This window comes from Dermacentor variabilis, chromosome 5, assembly GCF_050947875.1.
Source record: "Dermacentor variabilis isolate Ectoservices chromosome 5, ASM5094787v1, whole genome shotgun sequence".
In the NCBI taxonomy this organism is placed as follows: Eukaryota; Metazoa; Arthropoda; class Arachnida; order Ixodida; family Ixodidae; genus Dermacentor; species Dermacentor variabilis.
In genome coordinates this window covers 15760463-15776186 of record NC_134572.1, presented here as the reverse complement: position 1 = coordinate 15776186, position 15724 = coordinate 15760463, and the positions used below count along the sequence as shown (strand labels likewise).

General features: G+C 44.6%; 1 protein-coding gene across 3 annotated transcripts in view; it reads right to left on the bottom strand.

Annotated features, from left to right (window-relative positions):
* mRpL37 (mitochondrial ribosomal protein L37) overlaps positions 1–15724 on the bottom strand; it is a 49810-nt gene that overhangs the window by 22799 nt on the left and 11287 nt on the right. For all 3 annotated transcript variants that reach the window (XM_075691849.1, XM_075691852.1, XM_075691851.1), the window contains 3 exons: positions 9189–9426; positions 7307–7425; positions 1448–1633 (listed from right to left, as the gene is read on the bottom strand). In XM_075691849.1, coding sequence (XP_075547964.1) covers positions 1448–1633; positions 7307–7425; positions 9189–9426 — 543 coding nt within the window. The remainder of the gene's footprint in view (positions 1–1447; positions 1634–7306; positions 7426–9188; positions 9427–15724) is intronic.

Here is a 15724-nt window from a genome sequence, read left to right as displayed (position 1 = left end):
GCCGACTTGGGTCGCTGTAGATGCGGGACTGGGTAAACACCGCTGTTCAAAGAAACTCTTTGACCCTGACTTGGAGTACTGGCTATGTGCTACTCAGTCTGTGCTAGTCTCCAATGAACCTCTTTCATGACAACTTGGGTTACTGGGCATGTGCCAGGAGGAGGAGGAGAAACTTTATTACTGCAGAAACCGTTGCGCGGTTTATTCCTGGGTGGTTCCCTCTGACAGGGCTCCACTGGCGATCGCGGCTCGCCGGGCCTGGTCGAGGGTCGCCAGTTGGCTTCCCAGGTCCAGTTCGGAGAGTCTCGCCTCCCAAGACCACGCAGTGAGTGTGTGTGTTGTGACTCGTGGCGAAATTGCGTCGCCCGGACGGTCTGTGCCAGTACGTATGTGCGCCACTCTTCAACATCTTTGACGCCAACTTATGTAACCAAGTATGTGCCACTGGGAATGCAATGACGAAAAGTTACTTTAAATTTCTCCGATGCTGAGCGGAATCTAACTCACCCCAGAAGGGATCCTCAAAGGGAGCAACCTGATGCATTAGCGAGCTGTGCCATGAATGCACTAGGTATGTGCTACTCTTCAATGAACGTCTTGCCAACTTGGGTTACTGAGTATGTGCCACTGAGTGTGCGGCAAGTGTGAGGAACAATTCTCAGTGTTTACACGCACCGATCTCAGAGGCCATGCGCAGACTTGACGGCAGTGCTACTAGATGGCGCAGCATTTCCAGAAAGAAGCACGAGAGAGGAGCCCGGCTGCCGCATGGCGCGGTTCTCAGCGTTCCCACACACCAGCGCGCCATGCATTTCGGAGGCCACGCACATGCTTAACAGCGGTGGTGCTAGATGGTGTCAAGATCTTTTTATGGAAGTGCGAAAGAGGAGTCCCGCTGCAGTACACGCCTCATACATACCTCGTTTTGACGATGGCAATATATTGTGTTGCAATATTGATTCAATGCTGACATATTACCGTCGACAGTCACCATGAGATGGGTTCCGCTAAAGTTTTTTCTTTGCCATGATAAGTCATTAGCTAGCTCACATGTGCACTTTGTTGCCATCATGGCACTGTCTGTACTAGTTTGTTCCCAAGGTCCATGGGGAAGTTCCCTAATATGATAACTTGTGCAGTCTGGGCTTGCCTTTATTCCGCTTTGCAGATGCTTATCAGCAAAGACTTGTGTATTGCCATAACATACCGAGCCATAAGCCATCACTAAAACATTGCCTACTTCCATTTCCAAGTGCACATGTTCCAGTGACACTAGCTATCAAAATGCAGACATCTTCCAGTGTATGCTTGCCTATGAGGATGTGTAGAGGAAAAGAGAGAAGCCTAAAAAAACACAAGAGCAGAAACTTTTTAAAAACAGAATATAGTGATGGAATAACATGCATGCCATCTTGCGCATAGTCATTTCTTTGGCACATTAACTTACGATAAACGTCGTCCATGAGGTAAATGTGGCCCTTGTCCAAGTCAAGTGTATACTTGGCAGGGTACAGGTCGGGCAAAACCACATCAGCCGTAGCCTTGACCTCCTCAGGAGTGTTAAAGGCACCCAGTGGCACCTTGCTTGTGGTCAGGGTGTCAACCTCGGTTTTGAACACCAATGTGTTCCCATCTGTCAAGCATGAATAAAGAGAGGCAGCTGAGGGTCATAGCCAAGGGTAACAAAAGCTTAAAGGAATACTGACACAAAATTTCGAAGTTGGGGTAATTCGTGAGATCGATCTCTATGGACACACGCACACAGCATCTACAAAACATCAGCGAATGTAGCTTAAAACATATTTAAAATCAGTTTTAAAGTATTTGCGCACAGAAAACCCCAAAGTGCAGCACTTCAAGACATTGACATCAACAAGGTAGGTTCGTAAACATCCCAGGGCATAACAACAGCGCTATGCCATGAGTTTGCATTGGCTACCGTGCTCTCTGTAGGTGCTCTTGCTTGTCCCATGGCCTAGTCCTTCAATGCAACACTCCCAGCCTTGCTTGCTTGTCAGTTGTAGCCAGTTGGTTGTCAGTTTTGTCGTGCCCATTGAGATTTCCCACACTGTCAGCAATGACTATGCTGCACTGACCATGCAAATAGTAAAACAGAATATTGTGCGCATACTGCGTCATTGACTTCTGCCCAACACATTCAGGGCTCGGTACAGTCATGCATAGGGTTTCCCGCTATGGCCCTCAACGACAGGAGTGGACTATGCTGAAGTGCAGCTGCATTTGCTCACCTCATTTCGATCATACAAAAAAAGAAAAAAAAAAAAATTGCATTTTATGCTTACTTCTGCTTTGCCTTACTGAAAATTTGCACAAATATCGTACGGTAAACCCTCGTTATAAAAAAGGCGAATTTTCGTTTTTGAGTTGAATTGTCATTTCATTTGAAAATGTTCGCAGTCCTGACCCAAATGCATGCATTTTCAACCAGATTACTTGAAGCGTACCGATAAGCTGCTCCACTTGGAGCCGACTGTCAAAGGACGTGTACGCAATCACTGTAGCGCTTTGGGCCTTTCGCGCTGGGCAAGCGAGCAACCCCCTACGTTGCCAGCTATGCCATCGTGCTGCCTGTGCAATTTTTTCCCTCCATGCAGCACCTGTGTGTTATCAGAAAGTGCACCAACAGATTGGCTGAGGCAAAATCCAGTAGCAGCCATCGAGCGGCGCTACTGCCGCCTTTTTATAGGTACTGGCACGCATTCGGTCGGGCTTTCCATATGTGAAGTTCAGACCTTTTGCGAGTGTTGGTAGCTTTCCCAGATGCCGGGTGAATTTTGACTAACATTGTTTCGGTCCAAGTTGCCAAGCAGCTATCCGGGAACTCCCAAGATGTCTTTGTTTGTGCACCAACCGATGCCAACTTCGCAAGAAATGGGAGCGAAATCTGCGGCAAATGGATAGTTTCAAGTCCAAATTATCTTCCAGTGTCCTGGTGCGCTACGTATCTTGTATTCTAAAGGGGCCCTGAACCACATTACAAACTTGTATTTCGTTGAATACGAGAATGCCATAACGTTGGTACAGATATCTTGTAGCTATTTCTTTCTTGAATGCTGCAAGGAACCTTTTGTCCTATTCGCGAATTTTGTCAAATTTTCAGTCCAGTTTTAACCCTTTGAGGGTCGAATTATTTTGAAAAAAACTTTCCCAGGTGGTCAAATTACTTTATTGCGGATCTTGAATGTACAAGATGTATAAAGTCGGGAATAAATAGTAAAAAAAAAATTAGGAACAGTATTTTGGTGTCGGCATCACTCAGAACTGCAAAATGTTCAATAGTATTTCAGAGTGTGCTACCCCTTGAAATACAGGTCTCCGCACAGCGCCTTATCGCAGTCTACGCACGTAAAATGTGTGCATCTTCTTCTCTTGGAGCAACGAGTTGTGTTGGCGCACATATGACATCTTCTCTGCGTGCGGCTGCCTTGGGCAGAGGTCTGAGGCACCCTCTCGCGTAAGCGCGTCGCCGCAGAGAGCGAGAATACCTTGTGAGCAGCGGTGATAAACAAGCTAAGAGCAACGCCAATCAAGATAGAAATCAACTTCCGTCGCCCTTCCGACAGCATGCCAACAAAGACAAAAATCACATTTCGCACGCCTCCGTTGCGATCATGCGGAGGAACCGAAACCGCGTTGCCGCTGAGAGCGAGAATACCTCGCGAGCGGCGGGAAGCTAAGAGCAGCGCCAATCAAGATAGAAATCAACTTCCACCGCCTCTGCAAGAGAGTGCCGACAAAGAGAAAAATTACGTTTCGCGTGCCTCTGTTGGGATCATGCGGCGAAACCGAAACCGCAAAAGGGGTGTTGCCACAGTCTGCGCGACGCGCTGAAGCTAGAAATCAGTTTTGTTTATCTCCCCAAGAAGGTAGCACAAATATCAAATGCTTCTTGTAAGTCCTAAGACGTGGCAGCACCTCCCAGTAAGCACGCATCGTCATTACGGTGCGAAATTTCAAACGGAGGGTCGAAACTACCCGTACGGCAAAGACCATGCGGGACAGAAAACCGCCGCCATACATGTACGGCAAAAACCTTCAAAGGGAAAAATATGCTCATCTATTTCCTAGCTGCTGACATGCTTTGGAGGGGAAGAATGTCTCTTAGGAATTCATAGGTAGATGTACGACATATATGAAAAGAGAAGGAATAAGAAAAGTCATGATTCTGTGTAGTGTTGGTTTTTTTTTGGCGGTTGCTTTGATAGTAGCTGACAAGCATTCCTGGATTAGGATACGCTGAGCTGGAGGCAACTCTAGCGTGCCCAATCTTTCTGCAATAGTTGCCTCGGAGAGGGCTTTAACCTTCTCTTGTTCTTGCTTCAGCTCTTCGTGCAAAGGCTTCATGCGCTGGATCAAACGGTTCCTCGACTATTTAAGTGCAAAGTTTGATTCATGGCAATCATCTGGCTAGGGCTTGAAGGAAATTGCTTATAAGATCTGTGCTGTTTTCTTCTTTGAAGCAGCCTTCTCTAGTGTATGCAAAGTGTGTCCTCCAAACTAGCGCAGTGGCTGAAAGTTTTCTCGTCATCCTTAAATCCTTAAAGGCCACACAGCAAATTTCGGTTACATGCTGGAAGTTGTTATGTGCCCTCTGGGGAGCGTTCTCCTGTAAAGAATTTTTCAAATTCGTTCTTTAATAGCTGAGACAGAAATATTTCAGTGTCGCGAACCGATGATTTCAGGACCTATGATTTCTCTGCTCAGCGTTGATGCTTGAAAACTTTAATCAACCAGTTGCTTTCTCAATAATAATAATATTTGGGGTTTTACGTGCCAAAACCACTTTCTGATTATGAGGCACGCCGTAGTGGAGGACTCCGGAAATTTCGACCACCTGGGGTTCTTTAACGTGCACCTAAATCTAAGCACACGGGCGTTTTCGCATTTCGCCTCCATCGAAATGTGGCCGCCGTGGCCGGGATTTGATCCCGCGACCTTGTGCTCAGCAGCCCGTTGCTTTCTCACAGGGGGTTCTGATAATCCTCTGTCTTCAGGTCGTATGTTGCGTTGGCCACACTGCAGTCCTCAGACATTCACAGATGCAGCATTTTGGTCTACTTTCGACGCCATTTTGCTGCTTATTTCGACTGATTCCTCCTGGCATTTGACTCTTGTGACGGAGCTCCCACTTCCTCCTTTTGCACTCTTTCTCCTTTTCGTTTTTATACTCTGCCCCTTGCTTTTCTTTTGCCATGCTTGGAAGGGAGTGCAATGCTTGGAGGTCTGGCTCTGGCTTGAGTGGACGCAGATGACTGGCACGGCAACGTGAGGAGCCAAGAAATAAACTTGGCACTGCATCCTTGCATACCACCACTTGTCAAGTGGTGCTGGTCAGCACAATGCCTTCGTGCACAGCTGTCCAGTTCTTGCTCATGAAAGCAGGATCAAGGTGCCTTTTACAGATGTAGTCAGCTGTGGGGTGTGATCGCTTCACGCTATGGCATTCTGCCAGGCTTGAACTCGGGCACTCTCTTTTCGCACACTAAACATTTAATACTTAACTTTGCAGGTAGCATAGCCACTGTTGCATTCTGGTACAAAACTAGAACTAGTTCTAGAAATCGGACTGCTGCTTCACCACCTCATCAAGCAAGGACACGACATCACGTTAGAGTGGATTCCAAGCCACTGTGGCATAATGGGCAATAAATATGCCGATGCAGCAGCACGATCTGCACATGAGGATGGCTTGTAAGACTTCATTCCATTCTCAAGAACAGGATGTGCAATGAAAATTTGTGTGCTTGCAAATGAAGCCATCAGGACTTTATGGAACACACCAAGCTTGAAGCACACACGTCTACACCTACTGGACCTGTCCCTTCGACTTCGACCCCCATCTGGACTCTTTCGACTCGAGTCAGCAGTACTTTGCTGAGTGTGGCTTGGATCTTTCGCCTTCTGAGTCGGTATGGACGAGAGCGCGGTTTGCAGTCACTGCGGCGGTGAGGAGACTATAGAACATGTACTTTGCCACTGTCCTCGATACAGCGTGCACCGGCTGTCACTAGTAACCATGTTGGCAGACCTTGACGACAGGCCATTTTCATAACAGTCAGTCTTGGAATGCCAACATGAACTGTTGTCGCATCGAAAGTCGGTCAAGACTTTGTTGACCTTTTTATGTGGCAGTGGCCTATTAGAAAGTCTATAATGATCTCATTCCATCCTTTTTCATTTTTTTTCATGCTCTTATTTTTGTCACCACTCTTTTTTCCGTCTTTACTTCCCCTTTCCCTTCCCCTCGTGCAGGGTAGCAAACCGGAGGTTTTAACTCTGGTTAACCTCCCTGCCTCTCTCATTTGCATCTCTCTCTCTCTGGTACAAAACACTTCTTGCCCATATCTGCGAGGTGTTGTCACTGTTGTTTGCTACAAGGCACAACAGCTAATTTACTGCTGCCTTTTCACTATCAAGTGTGCCGCATGCAACGTGTTGAGCAAATGCAGTTGTCTGCTGCTCATGCTACACGCGACGCATCTTCTTACATGTGGCACAATATGCATGAAGAAACATTGAACAAAACATCTTTTTACCAAGAACAAAAGAATCTGGCTACAATATGTTGAAAAACAAGAGAGAAACAAGTAGCAGACGTCATCTTTTCGCTTATTTTCAGCCGCTTAGCACAGAGACAGATGAGCTGCCATGGTTTTAGACTGCGCTGAGGACCAAAACAGCATGCTATTCAACGGTAAATTCATCAAGCGCCTTCACATAGCAGTAAACACAAGCCACGACTCGTTTTTATTTTGTATGATGCTTAAATGATCTCCCGTATATCTCTATGCCATTGAAATTTCCCAGCTTTCAGCCCCACTTCCATGTGCTGCTGTGCAGCTACTCTAACAAGAAACTTGATCAATTGCAAGACACACCATCCCCACTGTCATGATGCACCGTCGGAGCACCTATTCTTCTTACACCGTGGCAAAGACATCAAACAGCAAGTATGTACATATGTAGATTGAGAAATAACTACTAGCAACAATGAATCTTGTGTGCCAGCATCTGCGTCACAGTTTTGTGTGACCAGCTGTGTTTACAAACCTACCGTGCCCTCTCATTGCTCTCTGAAATTGAAACTTGGACTGGTCGCTATAGACAAGGCTTAAAATAATTAACTGTTGCATTCTTATTAGAACAGAAAAGACAAGATCCATATTTTTTGTGTCAGTGCTCCATTAAGCATACCAAAATAATGCCCGCACTAAGGCTGCAACTGCTAGCTAGTAAAGAACAAACTGAGTATGCAAATCAACAATATAGAAGTGCAATCACGCACCTTCCTTTTGGAAGCAAGCATTGCTGACCACATCAGAAAGGCGGGTGCGATCCATAGCCTCTGGAACTTGGCTGGTCAACTTCTCACACAAATGATGGAAGCTGGCAAGCATATGAGAACTGCAGGCCACACAAGAATGAGCAGTCAGCTCTGTGCAGGTAAGAAGCCATGGCTGACTGAACTAAAACAGTGAAATAGGTTATTTTAAAAAAAGCACTACGCAGAACAAAAGCTTGCAGATGAATTTTCCATGGTGCTGGCACTGTAAAAAAGAACTTACTGGCACTGTAAAAAAAAAAAGGTGAATTGACCTTCCTGCTGTCCCTCGCTTCAATGCAAACTAAACATCGAAAGCACAGCACACATGAACTTACCAGCACTGGGCACACATTTTCCACGTCGCAGATCGCTTTCGAGATACGGCCTATGCGAGCGCGCACTTTGTCCACATCACAGATTGCTTTCAAGATACAGCGGCCGCGTCCTGAAGCAGCAGCTGTCAGAGTAGAACCCCCTCTCTCACCTCCCCCCAGCCCCATGCCTCACGCACGAAAGCAGACGGTGCGTTTCCACCCTGCTTTCCTCCCTCGCGTGCACACAATATTAAGCTGCGATCATTGGCTGATCCTCACAAGTCAGCTGTCAGCCTGTGTCAACACGGCAAACCTGTTTTATGCGCCAGATTTTTTTAAAAATTGACGATAATTTCGTCCGCTGCAGCATAGTCCATTAAAGTGAACTTCGTTGCATTAATAAAATGTGTAGAACAACCAATGCTGAAATACAGTCCATTATATCCGAAAGTCTGTTGTATGCGGCTCCGTTGTAATGAGTGTAGAGTGTATCAAAATTCCATCTTTTATGCAAATGATTACAGTTGGTGATGGGCTTTTCTCACATGGAAGGGCTTGAAAATGAATTACCGCACAATTGGAAAAGGCAAATTTGAATGAGATAAAAAAAATTGTTGGATTTGAGAGTCAGCGATGAAAAATACAACTTCATGCCGTGTCGTCAATATTTGTACACTGGCGGTACAAGGCAAAGTCAGCCACACTTTCACATCCACTCTGCCCCTGTGGCTGATGCTGTTGTCCGCAGTGGGACGATGCTGTCATGAAAAGCGCCGGCAGTGGGGTGCGAATGCTTCGCCTGCCTCTCACTTCAATGTGTCTCCGAAACTCAAGATTATGCAACCTACAGCCCAAAATGTATGGGGAAGACAGTGCACCTTGCCACACCAACTCCACTCGTCCAGTCTTTGCACATGCGACAGACTACCTCTAAAATAAGGCGTGTGACCTGCGTATGCGCTCAGCCACGCCGACAAGATGGCCATGCGTAGTCATGGAGGTGTTAGAAAAAAAGACGCGCACTCCCCCCCCCCCCATTGCAGAACACTGGGTTCATTTTACCATAGAACACACACAAAAAAGTCCATAGTGCCAGAGGTGGTCATTGTTAGATCCAAGTATTGCTAAAACTGTTAATGATATAAGTGGATTTGACTGTACTTCTTTCTGTCTAAAGAAACTGTTTCTCCGTTTGTCCCCTCTGCTTTCTTCATGCAACCCAGCTATAACAAGTGTCAGTTAAAACAATGGGATTTTTCTGGCACTTGAATATTGTTACGAGTGGGTTCGACTACTGATGCAAAAACCAGCACAGAGTGACTGCATATGAGTACAGGTACAGCCCATCACAAAGAGGCTGAGTGCTGTTAACTCCACTCATACGAGACATACTAAAAGAATACTTGATGGAACAGGTTTGCATGGTGATGATCCCTAATAACAGACAGATTGCAACATTGCACATCTTTCTTCAAAGTGGTGTAGTGCCCGTGCAAAGGGCTAAGATGGAGGCTGAGACAGAAACTTACACCTTGCGCTTGATGGGCACTCCATATTCTCGAGGAAATGTCCAGTGGGGCTTGTTCAGGTCAATCTTTTTGGGAAGTTTCACCTGGGTGCTGTCATACAGGTGCACTTGCGCAAGGGCTTCCTCGGCAGCTTTTTGGTGTGCTTCTCCAAGGGCGTGCCGCCTGACATGCTCTGAAAGTGCCACGGGGAGGCTGTCATATCGGACTGTCTTGGTCAGCAGGCACATGTGCTTGTCCCCTGGTGACACAAAAGGGCAGAAGGATTGGTCAGTGCACAGCATGCTTGCTGGCCATGAACTTTGCTACAGTCAGACCACGTACACAGTACACAAAACATGGTTAGTAGACAAACATGGACTTGGAAGCAACCTTTTCTAAGTGAGGCTTTCATTGCCTATCCTGCCAGAGTTTGACATGCGTGTGTTTGTGTGTAGATGCTGGATGCAATGGCCAGCAAACCAGCTTATATTATCTCTGAATGATGACTGACAATGTAATGCAAGTGAGCATAACTGTACTCTGTGCACTCAAACACTACATAAATCATCACATAAAACCTATACATATGTAATGTCGGCTCACAGGTACAGTCGAGCGCGATTTGAAGGTTATCGCGCGAGCGTCAACCAGCCTACCACTCCAGGCACCTGGCGGCCGCTTTTGGGACAGAAAAAATCATGATTTCGCAGTCTTCTCTCCCTCGTTCGCTGTTCCATACAGCAACCATCACCCCCGCGACAAACTCACCGCCCTTTCTCTCTATTCTAAGCTTTCCATTTGTTGCGATAAAGTGTGGACTTGGTTACCTCGTATCTTCGCAGGCGATAACAAAATTGGTGGGAAAGATCTGCTAAAGGCAGTGCTTGGCACTTCTTGATTTTAACGACTTTGAAGTTGGAAAAATATATCAACGCAGCATCGCCGCGTCATATCGCCTTTGTTCACCAATAAATTTCCGCAAAACATTTTTTCATAAGGGTATATAACGGCTGCAATGATCGATGCGATCCCAGACCACATGTCGCAAGAAAAATGCCACGACGACTTACGGCACAGGAGCGCCAAGAAATTGTTTCATTGGGAAAGTTTATGTCCCAGCGAGAGATATCCCGGCAGGTGAACCGTCCTCAGAAGACAGTAAACCGCATTCTTCGAGCGTTTCACCGGGAGAACCGCTTGGAAGATGCCCCGCATCAAAGGAGGCCTAGAGGAACAACTGAGGAGGAAGACGCTCTGATAATAGCTGCCGCCGTCAACGATCCATTCATGACAGCGAAGAAAATCAAAGAACAACTTGGCCTTCGCCTAAGTCTTTCGTCCATCCGAAAGAGACTTAACGCTGCGGGTCTTAAAAGCCGAGTGGCTGCGAGAAAGCCACTTTTGACCAGCGAACATCGCAGGAAGCGTCTGGAATTTGCGCATCGGCACGAAACATGGAGCGCTGAGGACTGGCAACACGTCATATTTAGTGACGAATCTACATTCACTACCTGCTGGAACCAGCGACTCCGCGTTTGGAGAGTCGATGGCTGCCAGTGAGATTTACTTTTCTTGCATATCATTTCACACCTAACTTTCCACCTAACTTTCTGCTGCCCCCTGATACGCTTTCCTTCTCTTAAGATCCAGCCCGTTACCCATCCCTTAATGACCAATGGTTGTCTTGCCTTCTCATTACCTGCCTTGGTCATACCCATTTCTTATTGATTTCGACTGAAATGTCCTTAACTCGTGTTTGTTGCAGAATAAGGGAGATTTTGGAAAGTTGGTACGGTGTCGTTTTTGAATTTACCAGAGCGAAAGACAGGGACATGAAGTTTATTGAAGTAACCGCACAAGCATGCACCAAGCGTGGCTTTAGGGCCGGCATACCATAGCGGAGTTTCAGTCGAAGTGCGAGTATGTGTGCAAACCTAAAATCTGCGGTCTCTAGCTGGAAAATATGCACGTCGCTCTGAAATTCTTCACCTCAGTATATCACGAGCTGCAAATACCTTAGCAGCTTTCGCTCAGTTTCTCATTATACAGTGGTAACTGCCCTGTGAGTGCTTTGGTTATTAAATTCGATGCACCAATTTTATTGCAGCTATGACGTTGAAAACGTCCGCGATGTCGCAGCAAGCGGGCGTGTCTCGGTGAACGTCTGGGGTGCAATAACCTACGCCGGTCTGGGTCCGCTCTTCCGCATCCCAGGGAGGCTCACGGCCGAAGTCTACAATGAGATCGTCGACACTGTTCTCCTTCCTTTCGCCGTGAATGGACCTTTCCCTGACGGGTGTTTTTATTTCCAACACAACGGCTGCCCTGTTCACACTGCATCCTCAGTGCAGGAAAATCTGAACAAGTCTGGAATTGCACAGCTCCTCTGGCCGCCAAAGAGCCCCGACCTGAACATAATTGAAAATGTTTGGGGTTTAATGAAGGCACGGTTGGCTCGCTCCACCTTGACGAACACTGACGCAGACACTCTGTGGGCAGCCGTTGAGAGGGAGTGGAATGTCCTCCGACAGGACCCAGAACTGGCAGAATCTCTGTTCGCTTCTATCCCGAAAAGGATAAAGGACGTGAAAGAAAGAAAGGGCGCCGCGTTGAAGTATTAGGACCGAGGTCAAAGGGTTAGGCCTGGGATAATGCATAAGAAGCATTAGTCTCTTTTGGAAGCCAATAAAGAAGGGTTGAAATGAATTTGCGCCTAATGAACATTAATGGGTAAGCATCGATGACACGGCCATTTTCAGAGGCAGTTCGTTGCTTAGCCCTCTCCCTATACGATGCCACTGACGTCGAAAGTGAAGTAATTCTTTACATAACCATGACTGAAATTCGCAGCACCATTTAGAGACCATAGCAGCCTGAAGTGATATCGAAACGGTTAGCGTTTGTCAAATTCAAACGCCTTAGTGACTGTCGTTCCTCGTTTGTCTCTTATTTGTGACCCGCTGCTCTGGCTTGGCGGCAGCACACATTCTAATCGCGACCTCATTGTCTGATCTCGGCCTCAGGGACCAGCTTGCACATGTGGATCCTTTCATCGGTGATGATTTCCCTCTGCTTCGCACGTGTGTAACAACAGAGCTTTGAAGGGAACGGGAGCGCTCATCCTGTGGTCGCTCCTTGCAACAGTCATAATAAGATGGGTCGTGCTGTAGTCATAAACACAAGAAAATCGTGATGCGCCGGGACAATCGGACAGCTCTCGACGACCGCACATAAAACATTCATTCTTAAAATGTTTAGGACATACCTGGTTACAATATTTCGTCATAGTACAATTGGCGGCGCGAAAGCTAGGAAAAATAATAGAGATATCGAGCATATTATCCAGACTGGAGTTTATACTTCCCGCGTCCTTCGTCGTTTTCTTTGGTTGGAGCCTTCGCAAATAAAATAAAGAAACAGTAGAGGGAGGCCGCACATAACCGACGCATCGCGGGCTTAAGCTAATGTTCTTGGTCACCCATTCTTCCTGTCCCAGCAACAATGACGTTACATAGGCTAGATACAGCTTCGTAACGTCCAATTTCAGATAATACCGTAGAATACGTCGTGCGCACTACGATCACTGCCTGTTCGCAGAACCAAAAAAATAAAAAATAAGACTGATAGCCCAGCAGGGAGTGACGGCTGCTGAAGGAACAGCAAAAAGAGTGAGGGAAGCAGGCCTGATACCACCCTCGCCTCGGCAGAGAATTCTGGGCCATGGCGCTGTTCGCGTTCCCGGTCGACGCTCGCGCGATAACCTTCAAATCGCGCTCGACTGTACCTCTAAAGCCTCTTTTAATAGAATAGGGTTTGATATAGAACAGCTTTTTGGTTTTCTTATATTTGGGCTACTGCAGCCTTAGGCAATGGGGTATGTTCCCATTCCTGGCCAATCTCCCGAAATTTGTATGTTCCACTGTGACATGAGGGATATGAAAACCCTAAATGTGTGTACATACATGCCGCACTTCTCTCTACATCTGCTTCTATTACTGTTCTTCCCTTGACAAACGTCAAACATCACCTTCACCCTCATGACATTGTTGCAACAACGTTTCAGTGTCCATTAACATGAACTAATGTTTGCATTTAAGAATAGCTTATGAACAGCATACTGCATAAACATAAACACTGTCCGAGTTTACATGCTGCATAAGATAAAATAAAGACAACTGTACACATTGCATTTAGTACTTCTATAGCATTTAAAATTACCTGCGTTATGAAAGCTTCATTTCACACACATTCCATAGTATGCATTTGATCTGCATATATGGATTTGATCAGCGTATTTACTTATTTATTCATCATATCCTTATGGCTTTTCAAGGCATTAAAGAGGGGAGTCGGTTACGGGGCATATCAGAGGTTACAAAACGAAACAAAGACCTGAAAAAAATCAGGAGTACAAGTTGAAAAAAATAACACTGTGGTAGGAATACACTGAATACAAAAAGTATCGGTAAAATATAATAACATTATCATAATCCTACTTAGTATGTCCACTGGAGGACCAAGGCCTATTCCAACGATCTTTCATTACTCCCATCTTGTGCCAGCAGACCCCATCCAAGGCCTGCAAATTCCCAAATTTCTTAAAGCATCTATATTCTTTCATACATTTCCTACCTGAAACAATTCTCATGTTGGGATGTCAACCTCTAAACAATTATTTTGAAGCAAATTGCCGTATGAATGTTATTGTTTTAGTTCAATCAAAAGCCCACATTGTGAACAATATTTGAAAGGGCTTTCAACGCTCTATAACTGCCTCAGTTATCTTTTAAATGTTCCTTTACCAAAGTACAAAGTCATAAAAGCTTACAATTAAAACAATTCTCAATATTTAAAAATTAAGCCTGGAATGAATAATGTAGAATGTCTTCACTACACATGTGCATACTTCAAGAAGTTTTCATGCAAACAAAGTTGACAAAATATAAAAGATTTCTGAAGTCACTTATGTGCCTACAACCCCGAAAATTAGACAATAATGAAAATGAAAACAGTGTGTTTTATATAGATGAAATTGAACAATATGTTAGTGATTGAAAGAGCCAGTATAATCTTAGATTGGCAAAGAAAATTATGTAAAACTGCATGCTGTGACATTACTGTGAAACAGTGGTGCTAAAGTTGGAGATGCCCCACATAATCACAAGTTCGTGCACATAAGTTAGCTGTCATCAAGGGGGGAGGCTCCACTTGAAGACAGAAAATTCATATTTTCTGTTTTGTCATTTTTGGGTTTTTGAGACCGTTCATTTTCCATAAGATTTTATAACCTTTGTCCTAATAAAGATGCTTTCAAATGTTTTTCCTTGATTTCTCCATAACTACAATTTTGCCACACTTGCAATTTTGGACAGAAAATAGCTTGTGCTATATTTTAGCTGCCGTAATAATTCTTTCTTTAGCATGGAGTGTGCACTATGGTTTAATTTTAGTGCAATATTTTTTCAGATTTTTTTTTACAAGTGACATGTTTGACATGTCAAGATGGCACCTTTTTTAGGCAACTTCGATGCGCTCTAGTTCAGATGAATGTGGAATGAATGTCTGTTTATTTTGACCATGAATACAATTTCATGAAAGTGCAGGAGCAAAAGGCACGCAGTACTTGACAGGGGCCTCTGTACTCGCAACATATATTGTACATCATTTAGTGGCAGTTCATTGGCAGTGAGCAAACACGCATGATGTTATATACTTTCACACACTGTACATCAGTTACACAGAAACTTACAATAGGATTTGACAAACTATTGTGTTACAGTTTGTTCTTAAAATTTATGGTGAGATAATAAAAGTTGATAGGTCGCAAACAAAAAAATTGCAAAGAAAAAATTTGTCCGCAAACAGAAGAATACAGATTGTACATGTAAACTACAATAGTACACTTAAATGCAGCATGTGAGCATGAACATATATAAATTCACGTAAGAAAGAAAAAAAAAAGACAATTGTGATATGTATATTTATGTTACAACAATCACTTTCTCAAACACTGTGTTAGTAACAATTTATTCACATGATATTTGAATGCATTTCTAGTAAATCAATATGTATTATGTTCTTGCTTATTTAGGATTGTTAGTACTTGGCAGCTGGTTGTTTGTTTACCATAATTGGTCCTTGTTTTTAGCGTCCATTTTCTGTTGTCTTATATCGTAAGGAACTTCATTAATGCTTTCATGTATATATAGTGCGTTATGTATTTACTGCAGTAGTTTAAAATCATAAACACTGTTTGCTTGAAGCTTTCTGTATTTAAAAAATAATGGTGCGGTGCTTAGTTCATTATGTGGTAACTGAGAGTTTCATAAATGCACAATATCTTCTTTTGTAGAATAATTAGCCTGTTGCAGTTAGTTTTTGTTGTGGTGCCCCATACCAGTATTCTGTATGATAATCTGGAATAGAACAGTGAATTACATATGTTTTGCTTCAGCCAGATGGGTATTAAGTGTGCAATTTTATACAAACATCCAACAGATCTGGAGAGTTCGGCGGATAAATTAACATGTACATTCCATGAGAGGTGCTCTTAGAAC